The sequence below is a fragment of the Montipora capricornis genome, chromosome 2 (genome assembly GCF_036669925.1).
Source record: "Montipora capricornis isolate CH-2021 chromosome 2, ASM3666992v2, whole genome shotgun sequence".
Taxonomy (NCBI): Eukaryota; Metazoa; Cnidaria; class Anthozoa; order Scleractinia; family Acroporidae; genus Montipora; species Montipora capricornis.
In genome coordinates, this window is record NC_090884.1 from 14,654,487 (window position 1) to 14,676,120 (window position 21,634).

General features: G+C 42.1%; 1 protein-coding gene across 1 annotated transcript; it reads left to right on the plus strand.

Moving 5' to 3' along the window:
• The first annotated feature begins 14,427 nt into the window (after positions 1-14,427).
• On the plus strand, positions 14,428-16,108 carry LOC138033996 (TNF receptor-associated factor 2-like). Its single transcript, XM_068881774.1, has 2 exons — positions 14,428-14,531; positions 14,617-16,108. Exons 1-2 carry the CDS (start codon positions 14,428-14,430, stop codon positions 16,106-16,108), a joined length of 1,596 nt encoding a protein of 531 aa, XP_068737875.1.
• Positions 16,109-21,634: the final 5,526 nt, after the last annotated feature.

Sequence of the window (21,634 nt, forward strand, 5' to 3'; positions counted from 1 at the left end):
TTTCAACAAACCCTGCATTGTATTATTTTTGGACAAAAATGAATTGGACGATAAGAATGGAGCGTGGCTACAAATAAAAATGTTACAGTTGTTCGTTTGTGTAAATTGGTTAGGACTTGTAAAATAAATGTATAGAAAATTGTCGTCTTGTGAGCGCAAAAAGGTGAAATATAAATACCAACAAAATGTGAAAGTACTTTTAAATGAATGTTTTTAACTAGGGGTCACGTATATCGCTTGGATATGGGTGTGCCCCTTTGTTTGATCAGTGTATATCAAACCAAAACTTTGATTTACTTTGCTCGTGCAATTGCACCGGAGTTTGACCACCCGGATAATTCAGATGTGTATTATAATATTAATACAATCGCTTGGATGTTAAGTGCGAGAATCGCTTCACCCCACAAAAGAAAAGACATACACGTGCATTTTGTTAATGCCACGGTAATCTTTATTTTTAAATCTTTTCATGACAACGAGATCAAACAGAGAATCAACTAGACAGATTCCAAAGGACTTTCTAGCCAACACATTCACGATTCCACCTATATTCCTTAGGACTTAGAGTTCTGGTAATATTTTCAAAGTCAAAAAAATGACCAACGAGTTTCCACTCCGAAAGTTTTGTCAAAGCTGTTTTGCTCTTAAAGGGCAGGGCATCTAAATCTCGGTCTGAAATTCTGTTTTCACACGAATGGACGACTTCGAACGCTACGGTGACAGCAACTATTTCGTACAAGGAAAACCGCCTCACAGTTATGGCATTAAATTCTGTGTCAGAGGCTTCGAGTCCAGCCCACTCCGTGATCACACATTTGAGAACGTCTCTGATCTCGTCTGCGAACTTCCTTGCAATCACAGCTTCGGTCGGTATTGGTAAAGTTCGAACCAGCACTTTTCCTGTTTGTTTTACGGCTCTCACCGTGACTTCTCTGCTAGATAACTTATCAACGCAATAAATAGTCTCGTTCTCTATTGTTGTAGTGAAAAAATCAATCCAAGCTTCGAGCACTTGATTCGCCTCGGCTACGGATTGCACGATCTTCCTGTCCGTCACTCTAGGTAAAATTTCTGGTAAAGCGCGTCTCATTCCAAAGACCCCATTGGAAACGGATTTTCTGCATATGAAGCAATCGGGCGTTCCGAGTGTCTCTGCTATTCTCGAGCGTTCTTGGGAATCTTTGCAATTTGTGGGCACTTGGTAAAATTCTCTGACACAAGATACGTGAGCCCTTTGTTGACAGCAGCGAGTCTTGATCAATCGGTCATCATCATCCAATTGTTCTTCTAAACAAATAGAATATACAAACTCTACCGCCGTCTTCGCCTTCTTACGAGCTGGTTCGTAATCGATGACGATCACTGTTGGTTCTTGTATCACCGGGAGCCAGATGAACACGCCGCTAGGAGGCGTACGACAAGCTTCACAATCGGACAATTCCGTAAAGCCGATACAAGAGTGGTGCGCTCGAATACCACAACAAAATCTTCGATAGATACGGGAATCTCCATCTACGGGCTCCGACAGTGACTTTTTACAAGTAAAACAAGAATTGTCTGCCATGGTCATTTATTTCACTTTGATCAAACACTGAATCGTCGGTTTAGCGATGGAAAAATGGGTCGTCAATTTATACGCTTTTTTTTTGGGCGTGTCAAATGACGAATGCAAAATCGAAAATCCGTCACAAACATTCTTTCGTAATACGCGGCGTCATTTAATGCGAGGCGCCTACCAAAATACGCAAGCCGTAGCGTACCCGAGTGTGATGTAACCGAGACGTATTTGTACCATAACGTCGTGATATGACGTGGTTGAAATTCGACGTCACAATAAACAAAGTTTCAGACGTACTCATACAGAGCAAATAACATCTGATGCCGCGTATCACGACGACACAGCACTTTATGACGTAATTTAATCACAGGTGTGCGAGTCGGTTCGTATATAAGCAGGTCCTTTCGCTGCAGTAATCACAACAATACCGATATTCGCGGTCGATACTACATAGACCTCAGGCATTCGTATAAGTTCGATGGCGTCCAACTCGGTCACAGTGTCTCCAAGAAAACGAGTCCACGAACCGGACATGTTGTCGGCAGAGGCAAATAGTCAGGGAAAAGAGCAGTCGACCCCCGGAAATCGTGGTGAGATGTCGAATGCGTTTTCAACGATTTCGCTACTTCAACGGCGTCACGAGAAAGCAAAAAAGGCAAGAAAAGCAAGACGTAAAATAAGGTTCTGCGATTGCCCTAGAGGTGGTGACATTAGGCGTGTGCACAAGTGTGAGCATCACAAAATCAAAACAGAATATCCGTATATACACGAAGGTAGCCCAGACGGAGTGGTTGAACGGACTGACGAATCTTCCAAGTCTAAAAAAGATCCGGAAGTTGCAACTACGAGAGCCAAAACGGTCGCTGTTGTTATTACAAGTTCAGATCCATCATTAAAGGTTCAAGTCATTACAAACTACGAAGACCTTTATCCAGAGAAGACTTCTACATGTATTATCGAACGACGACATGATATCGCGAACGAGAAGTATCAATATTACCTTTCTGTGCAAGAGAAAAGCACCCCAAATGCCGAAGAATGTACGTGGAGCTCAGATGATGAATGGGATCCGAAAAAAATGCCCAACATGGAAATCTAAAATGAAACACTTGTAGTAAGAAAAGTACACGGAACGCATGTTGTTTTCTCTGATGATTTTAATGTTAAAAATAAAGGAAGCGTTTACAATTCGAGCTCTCGTTTGGCTTCGATGGTCTCGTGGTGCCAATTATTTCGGTCTAACATAAAACATTTTATCATCTCCTAAAATAGAATGCGTGTCTTTGTTTTACCGCGTTTAATTTACGGGCATTCTTTCGTGGTGATTTTCTTAACATGTCTGGGTACAAGTGTTTGAAGACGTCCAAAAGATGGTAATGATACAAAATAAAATCATGGTGTTTATCTATCCACTGCCACGGAATACGCCAGGGGGCGTCGATTTTCTCTTGCTTTTGAAGATCTTCCCATAAAGGCAGCAAGACGTTTTCATGGTGTTTTTCCATATTCTCGGTAAGTTCGTGAAACCGTTCTTGTTTTTCGACAGCCCGATGTGGATGACTTTGCATGAACCGAAAGTAATCATAAACAAAACAGTTGTCAAACTGGGAGCGCTTGCGGTTTCTCGCTTTTAAATAAGATTCCATGTCATTGACGCCTGTGCCATATACAATGTCATCTCGAAAGGCATCGGGGATGTTACAGTCTCTTTCTTCTTTTTTTTTCTCTATTTTATCAGCCACGGTATCGCCATCTGACGGAGATACAACGTCCGATTTTTTGGATTCGTGAGATTTCCTCCTCACTTTGACTGAATCCACGGTAGTACAGAAATTATTCGACATCTCCGGGTCGACTGAATTCTTGATACCACGGGAATTATCCGACATATCAACTGGAACTGATGGTTTCTTTCTTTAAGCTAGATTCACGGTACCACAGGAATTATCCATCGCATCTAAATCAAACGCTTGCTTCTTTTGAACCGAAGCGTTGGCACTGCAAGAATCGTCAGACATCTCGGCCGAATTGACTAAATTCGTAGCTAGAGACAAACTCGTTTATCAAATGCAACCGCGTTGTGAGACTCTTCGAAATGGATCGCCGAATATATACAGTTTAGCGTAACGAGTCACGTGGGCCATTAATTGTTTACGAATGAGAACGAGCATTTACTCTCCTCGTATTTCATTTTTTGTTTCTTGTGATATTTTTGTCTTTTCATCGAGGACACGGTGCCACAGGAGCTTGAAGTCACGAAAGGCGTTGTGATTGTTATTGTGTTATCGTTTACATTATGGCTCAGCATCGAAAGGAAAGAAATGAACTTTATTTACTTAAGTGTCTAGTCGTTCTAGCGCTGGACCTCTAACTGGGGGCACTGTTTTTATGTTCTCACCCTATCCTTGTGTTATTATACTCCTATTGCTTCAGAATTGAAGGCTCTTTGTATTAAGTTCGATCGTGTTGTGACACTCTTAGTTGAAATGGCTCGCCGAATTTATACAATCGTTCTTAACGGATCGCGCGGACACTAAATTAGTTATAAACGAGAACACGCAATGTTTGCATCTTTGTTTTTTTTTATTGTTAACAACAAAGGAATTCGTTTTACGACGACAACAACTACTTCATACAATATGGATAGAATGCACGCATTTACTCTTCCCATATCTCACGGATGACCATCGGACGTAATTTGTCAACATCCAAGAGATGGGAGTCAAACACGTTCAAAAAATGATAATGGTACACGATGAAATGAAAGTGTCCAGAGTAAGTCCAATTTATTCTTTTACTCTGCTTCTGGCAATCGTCGTTCCACAGGGGTAGTAACACCTTAGAATAATGTTCTTCCATCGACTCTGCAAGAACTGGAAATCGCTTTTTCTTTGCGGCAACCGCATCTGGATACTCTTCCATAAAGCGAAAGTAATGTTCGAGCATGTTGTAGCGATCGGCCGCCACATTTAGGCTCCTATCCTCGTCAACCCTGAACAATACATACTTTACTTTGGCCAGACCACTGAGACCTTTAAGGTTTGTCACGATGTCTTGAAAGGCAACGGGGACATACCACTTGGTATTCTTGATGTTTACGTCAACCAATGGATATGCCCGAGTACTGGAAACGCTTTGGATTGACTCCACGGTGCTGCAGGAATCGTCAGACTCTCCCCATATTTCACGGATGACCATCGGTCGTTCCTTTTCCAAAAACGAACTCTCTGAATGAAGCCATTCAAAGACGTTTAAAAAGTAATAATGATATAAAATGAAGTGAAAGTGCCCAGAGCAAATAATTCTATGGATCAACTTCCGATTTCGACGCCACAGAAACAGATCACTAACTTGCTTCTGAACTTCTTTCCAGAAGGGTAACAAGACATTTTTGTGATGCTTTTCCACCATCTTCGCGAGATCGGGGAACTGTTTCCTCTTTAAGGTAACCAGGTCTGGGTGCTCTTTCATGAAGAGAAAGTACCTTTTTTACCTCGATTTTATGGCAGTCATAGAACACATCATCGGTGCCTTCATCTTGTTGAAGCCTGTACCATTCATAGTACACTTTGGCATAGCCACGAAGACCGACGCGGTTGGTTATGGCATCTCGAAAGGCAGCTGGGACATACCACTTGTCAAATCCTTTGCCCCTCGAGTGTTCTGATTCCTCGAAAAGTTTTGGCTTTTTGACAGAGTTCACGGTGCTACAGGACTCAACTGCGATTTCGAGGTCATTGAAGCTTCTCTTCTTTTGAATTGAATTCATGGTCGTGATAAGAGACGAACTCATCTATCGAGCGCAATCGTGTTGTGAGACTTTTTCGAAATGGCTTACCAAATTTATACAGTCGCGCGTGCATAAGTCACGAGTCGCTTGCGTCATTTTGACGATGTAACCCCTTGATATGTTTTGTGTGCAATCGAATGTGCAATCATTTACGAAAATAGACTCGACAATTTCAAACACTGACGTTGGTGACGTAACCCCGTGATACGTTTTGTGTGCAATCATTTACGAAATTAGACTCGATAATTTCAAACGCTGACGTTTGCGGATGACAATATTACCCCTCCTTTTTAAAGTATTCACTCTACGTGAAACCCAAATGATGCGAACCGATTTTTTGAGTCATTATTTTTCTGTAGACTCGTTCAATGCCGTAATAAAAAAAATATATATCATCATTTCCTGAAAAAAAAAGGACACGTGACCCGTTTTGAGCTCGCATAAAAGAGACGATATCACTCGTCTAATGCCATAACATGCCGTGGCGAAAAGCCGTGTGAATTATTGACTGGTGCTTGGAAAATTTTATCGACGTTTCGTTTGCAGGTCCTACGATTTTGTTACTGTTAACTGTTTGTCTCCTTTACGGCGGACCCAGGCAATTATCCGAAATCCTCGAACAAGAAGTCTTTACAAGGTATGCGACTTGATTTATTCCTTGATCGATGCGGAGACACCTTGGACGGTTTCGTGTTTCACTTGGGTGTCGCAAGTACCGTAACACTTGTTTTCATGTGGATCGCAGACCAGTGCGGAGAATATTATCTACGTGGTTTACTCAATGACGAACGATGAAATTTATTGTTGATTTTTGCTGTTTCTGTTTGCTCGTCTATTTTCCGCAACGAGTGCAATGGTACGATCCGTTAAGTTTCAGTGACGTTTCTTTAGTGTGGCTATGCATTTACATTATTGCATGTCATTTACCCGATTCTTTGAGGCATCACGCTGAAAAAATGGTCAATGATGGATTTGCTTATTTTACTGTGTTTTGTGTGGTTGTTACATTTATGGTCAAGTATCCAGACAATCGATGACGAATTTTCTCGGATTTGTTGGAGTCGGTTGTGTGATTATATTTCTTTATTGTCATATACAACGGGTGCAGTGGAACGTAGACTGGTTGGATTCCAACACCGTTTGTTTGGTATGGTCGTTCTTTCACGCCATTATGCTCTATTTCCCCGAACCGTGGAAGCATCGCATCGAAAGAATATTCAACGCTGGATTTGCGTGTTTTACTGTGTTTTGTATAATGTGTCAACTGTACTACGAAGCACTATGCTAAAGTGTATGTCACCAAGGAACAATGCCGTGAACCGAGAAAGAATGTCTATTGTAAAGAGCACCCAACTGAAGCCCTGCATTTGGAAAACAAACGCGAGGTGCAAGTCAAGTGCAGCGAATGTGCTTTGTAGCCATTTATATTTGCAATTCTCTGCCTAATTGTTCTCCAAATTTTCCAATCAGCTCATCCTTTGGTTCTTTAGCCTTCACCTCTTTGCAGATGTCCTCAAAGTAACCATGCTGTACAGTTCCTCGTAACATGTCGATCTCGACTTGGCACCTCTCCACAGCGTAACGATCCTGTTCATGACACAGTCTGTGTACACAGGACAGGTGTCGTATTCGAGTAAGGCCTCGCCTATCTCCCGGTCTTTCGCTTTAAGATCTTGCAATCGTTCGGAGAACCAACGTCTCACCAAAGTCAGATCTTGGATGACATCGTCCAAAGCAGCTTGGCCGTTTTGCAAATCGCAAATTATTTGGCTAACCTCGCTAGCTCTGCGCTTACAAATAAGCATGTCTCCCGTAAAGCGCCTATTCGTTCCAAGGAAACGAATGTAGTCGTCGGTATAGCTTTGCATCGTGGCTTGTTGTTATATCTTGTGATTATCGCGATTAATCGCTACACCGAAAGGGCCTCGAAATCCATTTTTATACAAACCAGAGAGAAAATCTAGTGGTTTTTACGAGGTGCGTCATTTGCAAAATCGCTTGGTATCCAAGCTTAATTATACGTCGAGCAAGTAATAGATTTTCGTTGATTCTTCTGTATGTAAAACCGAAGTCATCGGTATTGTAAATTTGTCGAAACTAGCAGGTTAGTGTGGCTCAGTGGTTATGACGCTAGCCTTGAGATTCAGAGATCCAGAGATTCTGGGTTCAAGACCCCCCTTCGCTCCTCGTTGAATTTAGATCGTGGTAGTTCCCGGTTCGACTTCCCAGCTGCACTTGTAAATGACCGACTGGTTTGCCTCGGACTAGTTGGGATTCTTGTTCTTCTGTTTCGTCGGCCACGAAAAGCCCCTACGGGGAGTGGTCGATTAAGTATATATTGTATCGTATAGACCAAACGCCGATTCTAATTGTAAAGCTTTTTTATTTATTTTTTACATCAAGAATAAAAACCACAAAAAACAAAACACAGCATGTTCTACATCTCAGACGTATCACGAGATAAAATGAAGAGTTTCTAAAAACAGAGTCGCAAGATTTGAAAAAAGAAGAGAAACGAGAAGAGGCGACAAGGAATTTAGACGAATGAACAAATATCCATCAATGTGATTCGGGGTTCAAATTATACATCATGCGGGAACGGAGGACAATTTATGTAACTAGAGAAAAAATCCCAAATCTAACTAGCTGGTTGTGTTAACCGAGAAACACTTCTCGAAATACATCGTCGACAAGTATAATAACTCGAAGGTTTGTGCACTGGACGGGTGAAGTTTTAACAAAAATGTCTTTTCGCGAATTCTATTAAAATGTTATAACAGAATGTATTTTTCCTCTGATCACTGGATTCGATGCGCGCTTCCCACAAGTTAGGATACGACCCTCGAGAACGACCTTATGCAGACTGGGTACGAGCAGGTGAGTGGGTGTGGACAGCACAAGGCGGGAGAAAATATACATTGTCCAACTGATGAATGTCGTGCTTTTTTTAAATGGTTCACACTCAAACTCCAAGAGCATTCGTTCAGAGCTGGATAGTCCGTTTTGATGTGAATGTTTGTGTCTGGTCGCTGTTCCAGGTTGCATCGATCGATCGATTCTCGAGAAAATTCGCAATGGGCCAGACTGATTATAATGTCACGGACCACGGCATAAGACTCAAACAGGCTACCGTTCAATGAACGAATGTTGGACCATTTTAACTGAATCACAAGCGAGGTTGGCTGTAGAACTGAACGAGTTTGTTTGTTTTTGGTGTAAGAAAACAAAAATGTGAAACTGTGAGTTTCGTTTATTCGTTTTCGTAAAACTTAACATTCAATAATTCCTTGTTTATGCATGTCTTGTCACTAACACAACACGCTTTTTCGATGGATATACGAATGCCACCGAGTGATTTCTTGAGTGTAATATTTCAAATAGGATAAGGATACGAATTTAAATAAATTCTTAATGAATCAGGGATTGATGCGTTTTGGTGTGTTTTAAAAAGAGGCATCCTGTTTAAGGTCTTTCTACATAAATGCTGAAGACTTTGTATAAAGGACTCAACAAGAAAAACATCTGTCTTGATTGCCCATTTGCTCGCTGAGCCAATTCAGATGACAGCATATAATAAACGATCATTTCAACCACACAATCGAATCTTGGAGTTGTCCGAGATTCTTGTCCGTCCAGATGAAACAAACGTTCGCTGTAATTAATTCTTACATTTGTGATTCCCTTGTTCGTGACCAATGTTACGGTGAATAAATGTTTTGGATCCCAACTGTCGCGAACTAAGAATTTCCCAACAGCTTGGTCTCGAAGCAGAAAATTGGCTTGAGCAGCAGTGATCGCTCTCCAATAATATCCACTCTGTTGTAATACTCTTAAGACCGAATTCAAACCGGCTTTCTTGTCCATTGCCAACGAGTTCAGTAGTTATTTTCTTCGTATCACTTTGCGAAAGAAAATGATCCCTTTGTGATCTCTTGTTTCTTGAAAATACTTACATGATGCGATCCTTTTTTTAAGTTGCTCTCTTTTGCGTACTCGTAAATTGTCAGAGAAATTGCGCGTTATCTAATAATCTTTTCCTCGAAAAACCGGAAGTCGATAGCATTGTTTATTTTGCGTGATTGACTGTCGCGAGAAGGATTTCGTCAACCCTTTCACTCGTGCAAAGTTTCCCGTTGACGAGTAAAATCATCCCATCACTCTTGGTAGTGAGAGGATTAAAGGGACATGGTTTTTTGAGTGAATCTAGTTGTTGTTATTAACCCTTTCACCTCCGCGAGTCTTTTCGTTGACGTGTAACTCGGTGGCCTTTACGAGAGTGAAAAGGTAAAATTAAACAATCTAAAAATTCGACGATTTGAACACCGCCCTGCTCGTCGTACCATTATAATTCGATGAATTAAAGCACGTTGAACTAACGTTCTTCTTTTCAAAGAAAGTCTCTTTATTAATGACAGACACTGCAATTTAAAAAAGCAACATTTTTTATCGAACCGAAGTCTTTGTCTTATTTGTAAATAAACAAGTATCGAATGTGAATTCCGAGTTCACACCGGCAATCTATTTAATCCGCTTTCGTTCCCATTTGGCGGCCCGGCAGGGAACTGCATCCAAAAAGAACAAATGGCCATTAAATTCCCATTCACTCAATATTGTGGTCACCTTTTTGTAACTAAAAGGCCATTTACCTTCCACGCTGTCTCTACGAGAATTTATTTTGAACGAAATTACCGCCCCCACGATATTGTACAATTCACAATATGCAAGGGTGTCTTTTGAAAACAAATCGTCATCGAACCCCACGCCTGCTAAACGTCCGACGGCGTTCCTGATGCACAAATTCACGTTTTTGACAAACTCTTTGACAGGCATCGTTCGCCCATTCATTGGATTAAATTTTCTGATGCTTCTACCATCGTTCGTTACGCCTTGGATTATAACTGCAGACGATTGCAGATCAAACTTAGCATCGCCTAGTTGGCGGTTTACATCAAACAAGAAAACCATGCGCCATTTTTCCAATAGTGCATTTGTTTCTACCAAAGAAGCAGGCAGTTCTCCTCTCTTTGATTTGGGAACCAAATGAGCGGGAAAGTCTCTCGGATCAAATATATGCTTATCACGTCTACATACAAAACACTGTAACAAAGAGATATTTCTTTGAGCCGTGCGGCATTCGGTCGGTAACTTGAAGTATTTCCTGAGACAAGAGTCGTGTGCGTTCTGTCTGCAACACCTAAATTTGACCAATTGGTCATTGGCACTCGTTTGCGCTTCCAAACAGATACAGCAAACTCGATTTTCGTCGAGTAGTTTAACTTTCTTGTTCGGCGGCTGATCGTCAGTGGCTGAGTATTCGGTGGTTGCAATCCAGGTCACACACGCCTCGAGTTTGGCACCGCAATTGCGACAATTCGCCACATAATCATCGAAGAAACACAAATGATGAAATTTCGTTCCACAACACAATCTGCGATAAACCGGGAAGTTACTGTGTACGTCGGAGTTTGATAATTTGTTTCCACAAGAAAAACATTGGTCTTTCTCTTGGTCTTTGTTCATGGCAAATTGATAGTTTCCCACCTTTCAGCGCATACAAAAATGGTCTGAGAGAATCGAGGCTGGAGTGACACGATTTATAACAATTTATTTTTCTGATAATTACAGTGTTAAATTCACATTGTCTCAGATTGCATAATTCGATGGGTGACATAATTACGTAACCAAACTTTAACCTTTAAAGGGTATAACCACAGTACATTTGATTTTTTTTATCGTTTATCGAATCGAGAACTACTAACTAAGATCCGACTGGCCAAACATTACAAGTTTAATCTTGATATTTTTACAAGAGTTTTTTTTATTAATTATTTGGAACGGGGTCGGGAAAATTCCAACATACCGGAAACTACCCGCTTCTTAGTTTCATTGCCTAGGCGATCGACAGCAAATTGGGTCATTTCTTTGCAAGCTTCGTCCAAAATGGACAATGCCTTCTCTCTCGGCAACAGTTTTTCGATGGCTTCGTCGAAACAGTTAGGAATATCTTTTTCCAATTCCAGCCCTCTTTCCGGGTGATAAGTTCCCAAAAGTCGTGTCACTTTCGAAAAAAGTGTCGGTAGAGTCGTATGCGCAAGCTCCATTCGGCTTTCCGGTTCGTGGATGGTAACGGCTATCAGTTCTAAGAACAAGTTTTCCTGTGGTTCGTCCTTCCACCAAGCGATGTTCACCGTCAACTCCTGGCCAGATTCCATTATGACTTTGGGATACGGTTGTCCCCTGAAAGTCAAGCACCCATACATCTGCCCAGCGTACAATATAGGTCCCTCCAAATATGCGAGAGCATTACGAACGTCGTGATAACAAACTCGTTTGACCGTTTCGTTTGTCGCCTCTCGTTCTCGTTCAGAGTGTACTCTCTTCATTTTTGTAGGGGTAAGGTTTGCGTTTTCTTGCGTTTGCTCACAACAGATTCTAACGACCTAAACAAACGCTCTGATATTTATACGGTCTTTTCTCCATCTTTTTTGGGTGTCTTACGTCATTCCAACGATGATGCAACGTCATCGAAAAGCCCGAACCCCGACGCCCCGCAAACTTCACATGACATCACATCTGACTGGGTGTCGGCGATGGTTTGTCGTAAGTGCGTAATTTTGACGAATGCCTTACATCCAACGACATAACATTACGGCACGATTCGTGTGACGCATTTTCGATTCACGTTCGTCATTTGACGCGTAGAGAAATGTATAAATTTGGCGGTCGAACATCGACAAACGATCCAATGCTTTAAACAACTTCCAGGTTCGTTCTATTCAAACGCAAGCAAGTTCACAAGATACAAAGAAAAAATGCCAAACATTAGAATCACTCCTAAAAAGCGCGAACAGAGGCGAAAAAGTGATGGCTTGAGTAAATCAAAAAAACTCACCCAGAAAAAAGAGCTCAGGCAAACAGAAATTGAAATTTTGAGAGCAGAGAACGCAAGACTTACGGAGAGATGCCTTCTTTTGACGGAAAGAACAACCAGGCTGTGTGAAGATTATTCGCGATGCATCGAAGATGATGCGAAAACATTAGAACAGTTGAAAGCGCTGCAAAAACAGGTTCATCGCAAATATCAGAGGGTCGAAATCATCGCATTACCAGATTAATAAGAATATGGAAAGGGAACACCGGACTGTCGAGTGATGTTCAAGACGAACTCGGTCGCGATTGCACACAAGATTTCCAGAGGCAAAGACGCGAAATGTAAAAATAAAAAAAAAAAGAAAGAACGTTGATCTATTTTGAGATACAATTCATTAGAGAACACTTGAGTCGAGTATTTCACGAATATAACTAAAACAAATAAAAATGACAACCTGTCATTTTGGGTTTTTTGGGTGTAGATAAATATTTGATATTATTATCTTTGTAAGTCTTAAATTAAGGGATCTAGAAATAAACGTGTCTCGTATCCTTTACACTCAAGTTTCAATTGACGAGTCTTGATAATTTTAAACATGAACACATTCAAGTGTCGGGGTAGTACCAGCGTGCTCTTACAACGAACCAGAATGCAAAAAAAAAAAAAAAAACCCCAGCACCCAATCTCGTGTTCCTATTTTTTCGGTTGAGACTTTTGTACCAAATCAGACAGGCGAACGAGATTGTCAGTTTTTGTCCGAGCCTTTCCTTGTAACATTTCCGAGACCTCGGCAAAAAACGGTTGTTTCATTCTTTTCTTTCCAATGTCATCTCGCTTTCTGATACCGACTGTTTTGCCCAATTTTACGTGCAATGTTTGCTCAGAGTTTTCAGAGCGGAATTGACTGTTCGTCGGGAGCAATACTGGCGGGGTGTCACACGGGAGGCCCCCCCCCCCCCTTCTCTCTCTCTCTCTCTCTCACGACCCTTCTTGTTCATGATCCAGTGGAGGCATAAAAAAGAACCAACACACTTGTCGCTAAGTTGTGTACCATGGTTGCGAAAGTTAAAAAGGGACCACAATAATCGGCGCAAGCTGTCGTGGCGATTTGTCAGTTTGACTGGCAAAGCCAAACGAATGATACAGGTCACTTCGAATGGCACCAAACAAAATAACACCGAACATCAGATTTATTGTTTTTTTTTTTGTTTGCGCGTTAATATTGGCAACGAACTACGACCATGTTTTATCGTAGTCACTACAATAAAATTTACAGTCAATGCCGTCATACAAATGATTACAAATACATTCTTCATCAAAATTACACTTATCTAGTCAACAAATTGCTAACTTCGTCCCGATACTCTCTGCTGAGTCCACAACATTCAATGATTTTTTTTCGGAAACGTCTAGTATCTGTCTCAAGAAAATCTTCCGCAGCCAGTCGAGGGTTCAATATCTCTTGAATGTTGCGAAGATAGTCGAACAATCGCTTGAGCCGCCGTCCATCCTTTGCCAACTGATCAGAACGAAGGCTTCCATTTAGGTCTTGAAAACTGACGCTGATGTGATCCTCGATCGATTCCTTGCATTTCGTATCCCAAGCCTCCAGTTCATAATCGAGTTCCTCTCTTGCCTCTTGCCAAACGGTGAAAAAACAGCGTATAGCACTTCGCTTTTCACAACAATCCGGAAAGGCACCACAATCGCACAGAGCTTCCATCTCGGCAACGTTTAGTTATTGAAATTGTTCCGGTCCTGTGAATGATTATATTGCCTTCCAAAAGTATTTGCTTTTATGTCACGAGTCGTTCACTACGACATCGACACAAGACGTCATATACATGCTTTATGCGTACCAAAGTTCTTTATGACTCGAATCGCACCCCATTACGTAAACGCCCAAAATACGCTGTAGCACGAAACGAGTTTCAGATGTCTATGACCGAGTACATGACGACAATTACGTTATATTACCGATTACGATGTAACTCGATATAATTGGGGAATTTTTCTTTTTTTTTTTTGGAGGGGGGGGGGTTTCCGGATGACGTTATTTTTTTCTTATTACGTCATGTTTCGCGTTTTTCTCCATTCGTCATTATGTTTATATATAGTTTGCACGAGAAAGGGTATATAGTAAGTCTCTTCTTCTCGCCGAAGCACCAGTCTATCCAGTGTTATCTCTCGAGTTCTGGTTTTGCAAACATGTCGTATTTTGTGGGTGATGTCGAATTCATAAGTGGAAAATTGGATGATTGTTATAAGTGCGTCAAGTGCAGTCAGATTCTGCAATTTCCGTGTGGGCATAGGTGAGTATTTGAGTAAAGTGTTCAAGTCGTTTAAAAATGTCAAAATCGTTAAAAACGGTGTGTATGTTTTTTGGGTATCGTACAGATGTTGCAGTGAATGCGTAAATGACATGTTCGCAGTGGAGAATGACGATTGTGGAAAGTGCCTGCGCGACCTGCAAACCATTCGACGTAAAGAAGTGTTTCCAGATGTATACGCCAAACGGGAACTGTTTGAGTTTAAGTGCTTTTGTTCAAACAAAAAGAGAGGATGCGAATGGAAGGGTGAATACCCAAGATTTCGGGAACACTACTCCGTGTGTGCTTATGCAGACGTGAATTGCGTCTACTCCAATCATGGATGCGATGCAGTCGTACCGAAGTCCGAGTTAGCACATCACATAGAGAAAGACTGTCCGTTCAGATTGGTCAATTGCGAGCATTGTGAACTCGAACATCGAGCAAAGGACTCGTCAGATCATCTGAAAGAATGCCCCAAGATTCTTGTGGAATGTCCTCACGGTTGCAATCGAGACAAATTCTTCAGAGAATTGCTACCGGAACACGAAAAATCGTGCCCTAAAACGCCGACGATTTCCGTTTTTAGCAATGTCGGCTGCAATTTTTGCGGTGCCAGAGAAAGTCTCGACGATCACATCGGTTCCAATGCACCTGAACATTTAATTCTTGCGGGTGATTTTATTCGAGTGGTCCTAGCACGGTTAGAGCTCCACCAAAAAACCGTAGATTCGTGCATGGAAGCGAACAAGAAACACAAGGAACGATTGTCTGCGCAACAAACGATTGTGAAATTGAATGAAAATATGTTATTCGCGCATCAAGAAAAAATGGTCAGGATGGAGGGTAGTCTTGGGCATCTGGAAAAAAGTCTCGAGCGCCTGAAGAAATCTGAGGTCGGTGGTGGTGATGTTAAGAAACAATTAAACTTATTCGACGAACGGTTGTCGATAATCGGTGCAGAAATCGAGGCGATGAGGGGTTCTAGAGACCCCCCGCAATCTTTGCCATCTGGCAGTCGTGAAACGGAACAATTAGATCATCATTTAAAATTACACGAAATACAGATACAAGACCAAGCCCAGGCTATTTTCCACTTAGAAAACACTTCGTACGATGGAACCTATACTATGAAGATTGACAATGTTCAATGCAGATTTCAAGATTCAATTTCAGGAAGATCTACACGGATAGAGAGTCTCCCTTTTTACACTTCGCGGAGAGGTTACCGATGTCAAATGTTTGTGTATCTAAACGGAGACGGGGGGGGATGTCATAGAACACATATGTCCGTATTTCTCGCGATGATGCGAGGAGATTTTGACGCCATACTTTCGTGGCCTTTCAAACAGAAAATTACGTTCACGCTTATTGACCAAGAGAAGAACAATGATTATCTGGATAGCTTCAAGCCCAGAGATAGTGATATAAGTTGGAGACGGCCCCGTAGTACAAGGAACGTAGGATCGGGAATCCCAATGTTTATCTTACACGAAAATTTGTCTTCTGGTGGATATATTCGCGACGACACGATGTTCATAAGAGCGCAAATTGACACCATTGGGTTACGCAACTTGTAAAAAGTCATGACGGATCACGAGATTGCCTTGGAGGAACTAGTGACTACGGCCAACGGTTATAGACGACGATGGTTAAGAGATAAAAACTCGTACTCGGAAACGGCGATTCAAATTGCGAAAGGTCGCGCCATCACTCGGTTTGTCGAGTGTTTGTCATTGTGTGAAGACCAAGGAGGAAACGTATCAGAAGCTTTGCGGTTTCTTCTAGATTACGTTAGCACAAGAGAAAGACCCACTGATTGGGGATTGCTGGAAGAGGGCCTGGTCTGCGACACACATGGCGTGTTGTTTCGTAACGATCCGTCTTTCAGTGACAAAACGCCGGCGGGGAGAGTGAGCGACAAACAAAGGTATTCCGTGAGGCCTGATGGTAGTTTACGTTTCTATCCAGTACCAAAGGACATGGAGCTGGCTTTGGGGTCTGTTCTCGATCGTTACAATCGCATGTTTGAAGACTGTAGAGGCTCGTACAGAATTTCGTTGTTTCAAACGTGTGAATGACTGTTTTGTAATTTTCTCGAACAACACCCGTTTGCCGATGGGAACGGGAGGCTTACCAGCCATTTCCCGTATCCGTTTGCAAAGAGAAAAACTATGTCGCGACTCTCGTGTATGCGCAAGACACGGGCAACCTGGAACCACTCGTTGTTTGTCTGATTACTAGTATTTGCCGAGCATGGAAACTGTTTCTCTCTGACGTCGAGAAACGCGAGGATTAGTACGGTTTTTTCTTTTTTTTTTAATCACTAAACAAATGTAGTTTTTTTATGCGATGTAAGGTATGTCGAAAATAAAACAGAAAAAATATATATATGATGTTGGTCTGATTGCGAACCTCGCTATGGGGCCCGACCCAAACATCTTGACCCTGACTCTGAAGCCTCATATAGATACTCGAGTATGACTAAACTGTGACGAATACGATACGTATATTTTGAAGCCGAATTATTTCTTTCCCCTGATGAATAGACATATTAATTGAATCGGACACGATTAAATTATGACGAATACAATCCACATACTTTTGAAGCCAAATTATTACTCACCTCCGATAATTCAGTAGCCCACCACCGAAGAAGCAAATGTCCAAGCACTGTCGTGGTGTTCCCCTTATGTACAGAAGGAGGCGAAGGAAAAGAACCGATGCGATGGGACCCCCGCAATGCCCGAGCGCTGAACAAGTTGAACCGGTTGCTCCAGTATCCACGTCTGTTTCCGGTGATAACACGGTCTTTCCACCGTCAAAGTTATAAGGACATCATTGCTGCAATGAAGTGAAGTGAATTCTTTAGACGATCAAAGAAAAAAATCGAGTGTCTCTACAAAGTATGAGAATGGTACTACGTCATAGAAAAAATGAATAAATGAATAGATAAACAAAAATCCACCATTCGATTGATTACCTTGACGGCTTGTGATTCAGTGTAGAGAACAAAAAAATATGGGTTAAAAGTTAAAATGTTTAGGAGGTATATCGGAGACACGCGACCTACCAAAAAAAAAAGGGGGGGAGTACGAAAGGGGGAATCCGCGGACCTTCACTAACGAAAAAAAAAACCACACGATTTCTTTATTGTCAAACTTTATTGAGATCGATACATTCATCCCGAAAGTAAACGCTTGTCCTTTTCGTTTCGTTTTTTTTCTTCTAGTGTCTTTTCCTGGCACGTCTTACGCGCTGGTCATATTTAAACAACCATCGCAAGGCCTTCTCGTCTGATTCTGTGTGTGTTTCGTCACTCTCACCAAGTTCCTGATCGAGTTCGTTGTAAACCATTGCTGACTCGCGGCTTTTGGTTTTGTCCACGTACGAACTAGGGAATGGGTCATTGGTGACATGGCACAAACTCCATTGTTCTAAGTATTCGTCGTTTGAAACAAACGCGTTCAAAACAAAAATTACACCCAGCGGTTTGTAGCTCTCGTAGACTGGACAACTTGTATCGGTAGATTTGTGATGAAATGAATGCAGCAATAAGATCGATTCGACAATGGGCAATAGTTCCTCGTCGCAAGAGATGTTCGCTTGGCATTCGCGCCGTAATTCTTTCCACATACCCTTCAAATATTCTATACACGGTCGCACGGTGTGTTAAAACTCCATCGGTCCGTGGTGTTTCTGGTCGTAGAACGAATCTCCTCTGCGTCTGCTACATTTATATACAGCCGGTGATTCACGTATTGCGTCATTTCACGATTTTATCATACAGACGAAACAGTCTAGTGTCAGTGTCAGGAAAATGCGTCTACCAGCGCAATTCGAATCCGTAATAAAGTGCCCGACGAATGACGCCATATAGGGAAAATTTTAATACGTCGATTATCTTGGGTAAATCGTTCCAATCGCCCAAGATAATAGCACGCCTTAGTGTACGTTTTCGTCGATGGTCAATTGGGCACGAATTGAGGTAAAACCAAAATACACACAAGCGACCGACGTTTAAATCTCTTCTCGGTGTTGCTATCTCGTTCCACGCATTCAACAAATCGTCAGTTGTTCGAAGGCGAATCGTGCCCCTATCTTGACATGAGCGAGTTATTTCGTAACGGTTGATCGTGGTACAAATTTGTATGGCTGTGTCATAAAAACGAAACTTGATTACAACCAGATTCATCTCTAATGTATCTTGCGATGACATTTAAGTTTTGTTTAATGGTCCGGGCATTTCGTAGAAATGACACAATCATACGAGCACACATTTTGTTTTTTTTATTTTTGGAGAGAGAGAGAGAGAGAGAGAGAGAGAGAGAGAGAGAGAGAGGGGGGGGTAGGGTAAACGTTTAATATGACGTAGCGAATATGACTAAGTTTTTTTGTAAATAAAATAACTGCGATGGTCTATGACGTCACTCAAACGCTATAAAAGACTCCAGGATCCGTGGTTCGGGAAATCAAACGAGAAACAAACCGAAACTAGCTCTTTTTGAAAAACACCATGTTTAATAGGGTTACTAAGAGAGGTCTCTACGATATGTCCGAAGTCAGGTCTTTGTTTCAAAAAATGCTCCGCTATCCTGGAATTTTACCAAACGGCCTGCCAGAATTTCATTATTTCGTCGACGAATATTTGCCCACTTTGAAAAACAACAGTGCTAATTTATTGCTCTATGTTACTGAAGACTGTGCCCGATGTCACCCAGAAGTATTGGAGCGAGTCGTAGCGCTCGCGATAAATGGACGAAGTGCCACAAGACAAGACATTCACGATACCCTACTGTCCTTGGCTCGCCAACCCCTAGACCGCTCAGCTGCCTATCTGAGCGTGGCGTGTTTGGAAGGCCTAAAACCGCTGAAACCTCTGAGAGATGACACCCATAGTATTTGGAAAAATATGGTGGATCTGGGAGAGAGCGAATTTGTTGCTTGTATGGAAAATCTCACGCGAGAAGCTTCGAGTGTGTCTAGCGAATATCCCATGTTACACGAGACGGTTCTTCGATTGGCCGCTGCGATTAGCCACTTAGACAATTGGCAGTCGCGTCATTCGAAGTCCACCGTTCTTTCCGAAAGAATCCCCGAGGTCGTGGCTAAAATCACATACCCTGGCGGTGCAAGTATGAGTGCGAAACGAATGCGGCCGCTTGTCCTGGGCGTGTCGGTAATCACCGAGTGGATGAAACGAGTGGCAACTGATTTGATTCCCGACGAAACCAAAGCGTTGATCAGACTACATTTACAAGCGGTGACGGCTTTCCCTGGTCTATCAACGATTCGCGTGCATTTGAGCGTCATGGTGATGTTATTGATCTTATCTGGTAGGGTTCCTACCGAGAAACAATCGCCAAACTTTCAGCCCTGTGATCTGAGCGACGTGCCGGTCGAGCCTCGATTCTATCACATGCCGGGTGTGGCCTTAGACAGGCACACGTTCAGAGGTAAACATGCAAAAAATACGCATAAGTATTTGGAGAAACATTGCAAAAAACATGGTCTGCTTCTTCCTTCCAACCCGGATTACTCGCACGGCCCTTCCTCTAGTCAAACACGACAGGGCTTTGAGGAATTCATGCGACACATTCAGTCATGCGAAGAAAAAAACGGACAAGGATTCTTGCCTCTTTTTAAGGAGGGGGCTATGAAAATGTATCGCTTGCAGCCCGTCAGGAATCGAAAGCGAAAATTTATTCTGGCGAAAACCGCATCGAGCGAACAAAGCGAGACACAAACTAAACGGAGTCGTCGAACAGATTCGGAAAATGTTTTGACGGTCGAGACTAACTATTTGGAATGGATCAGAGAACACGCTCCAGATGACCTGAAATACCAGGTTCAATGGGAAGTCTTGACGCTCGACACGCCCATTACACAGTTACCCACAGGAGGTAAGCCTCGAGTCATGATCGATTCTAAACATCGCCGTGTTTTTAAAGGCCCGTTTGGTGACTCGAGAACGCCTTTGCGAATTGTGGCGTTGACCAAGCTAGCTCGTTTGGCTAAGTGCGTACCCGATATTAGATCTTTTATGTGTGACGCAAAAGAGATTGGTTTGGTAAGCCCGATGATAGGCGAAAATGCCCAGTCTTCCAGCCCTCTTTCCGATAACAAAGAACGAGGATTGTGTAAATTGCACCAATATGAACCCCGGAAAATTTCCTCGCTCGTCAATGCGATGGATGTACTTAAAATCGTCACTGTGAAAAATCTCTTGCAATCTTCCGATAACAACAGTTCGAATATGTTGGTGGTCGAGGGCGAGAAGAAAGTTTATGGACTGGATTTTGGTGGGCACATGACAGAGAAACAAATAACGTCTCAAGCCTCTAGATCTGTCGAAGGAGGAACCAGTTTTGAGTGGGGGTTTTCAAAGAAACCCAACAAAGGCCACGCTATCTCAAATAGACGAATTAGTTCGATCGTATGCTGGGGAAATGTGTCGCTGGCTGGATTCGCTCAAAGCTGAAAACGCGAGAGCGCGATTCAAGAACACGCGTGAACGTTTTCCTGTGACCGTAGCTCCAGATGATTATATTGAACGTTTGAATTTGTTCTTAGCATTTTTTAAACGCGTGGCCGATTCGAGTTGTAAAGTGTAAATAATGAGATGATGATTCTATAAATGTCAATAATAAAAGATATGTACCATAAACAATCGTTCGTGTTGTCTTTGAGTTCCAGTAAAGTCCGCGGGGCAATTTTTCATTTTGTAAATCTAGGACTATATCAACAGCGTGTGTCATCTATAATTCGAAAAAAAAATAAAAATAATGACAATGATAATAAAAATGAAAAGAATGGAAAAATAATTACAATGACATCCAATTGCCCAGATGAACTCGAACTCGGTTCCCCGGATTATAAAGAGTCAACAGCATTGTTTACGGAAAAGGAAATTTAACCCGGATCGATATTTCGTAAAATGTTGACCAACACAAACCATTGTAGAGTGATACACGGAAAATATATTTGGTCGAGCACCAAAAAAAAAAACTTAGGCGAAAGAAATTAAGCGGTAGCTCGGATGTGAACTCGGTTCTCTGGATTCAAGGTCGAGAGCCCCAACCACTCGGCCATAGAGCCAAACCTGA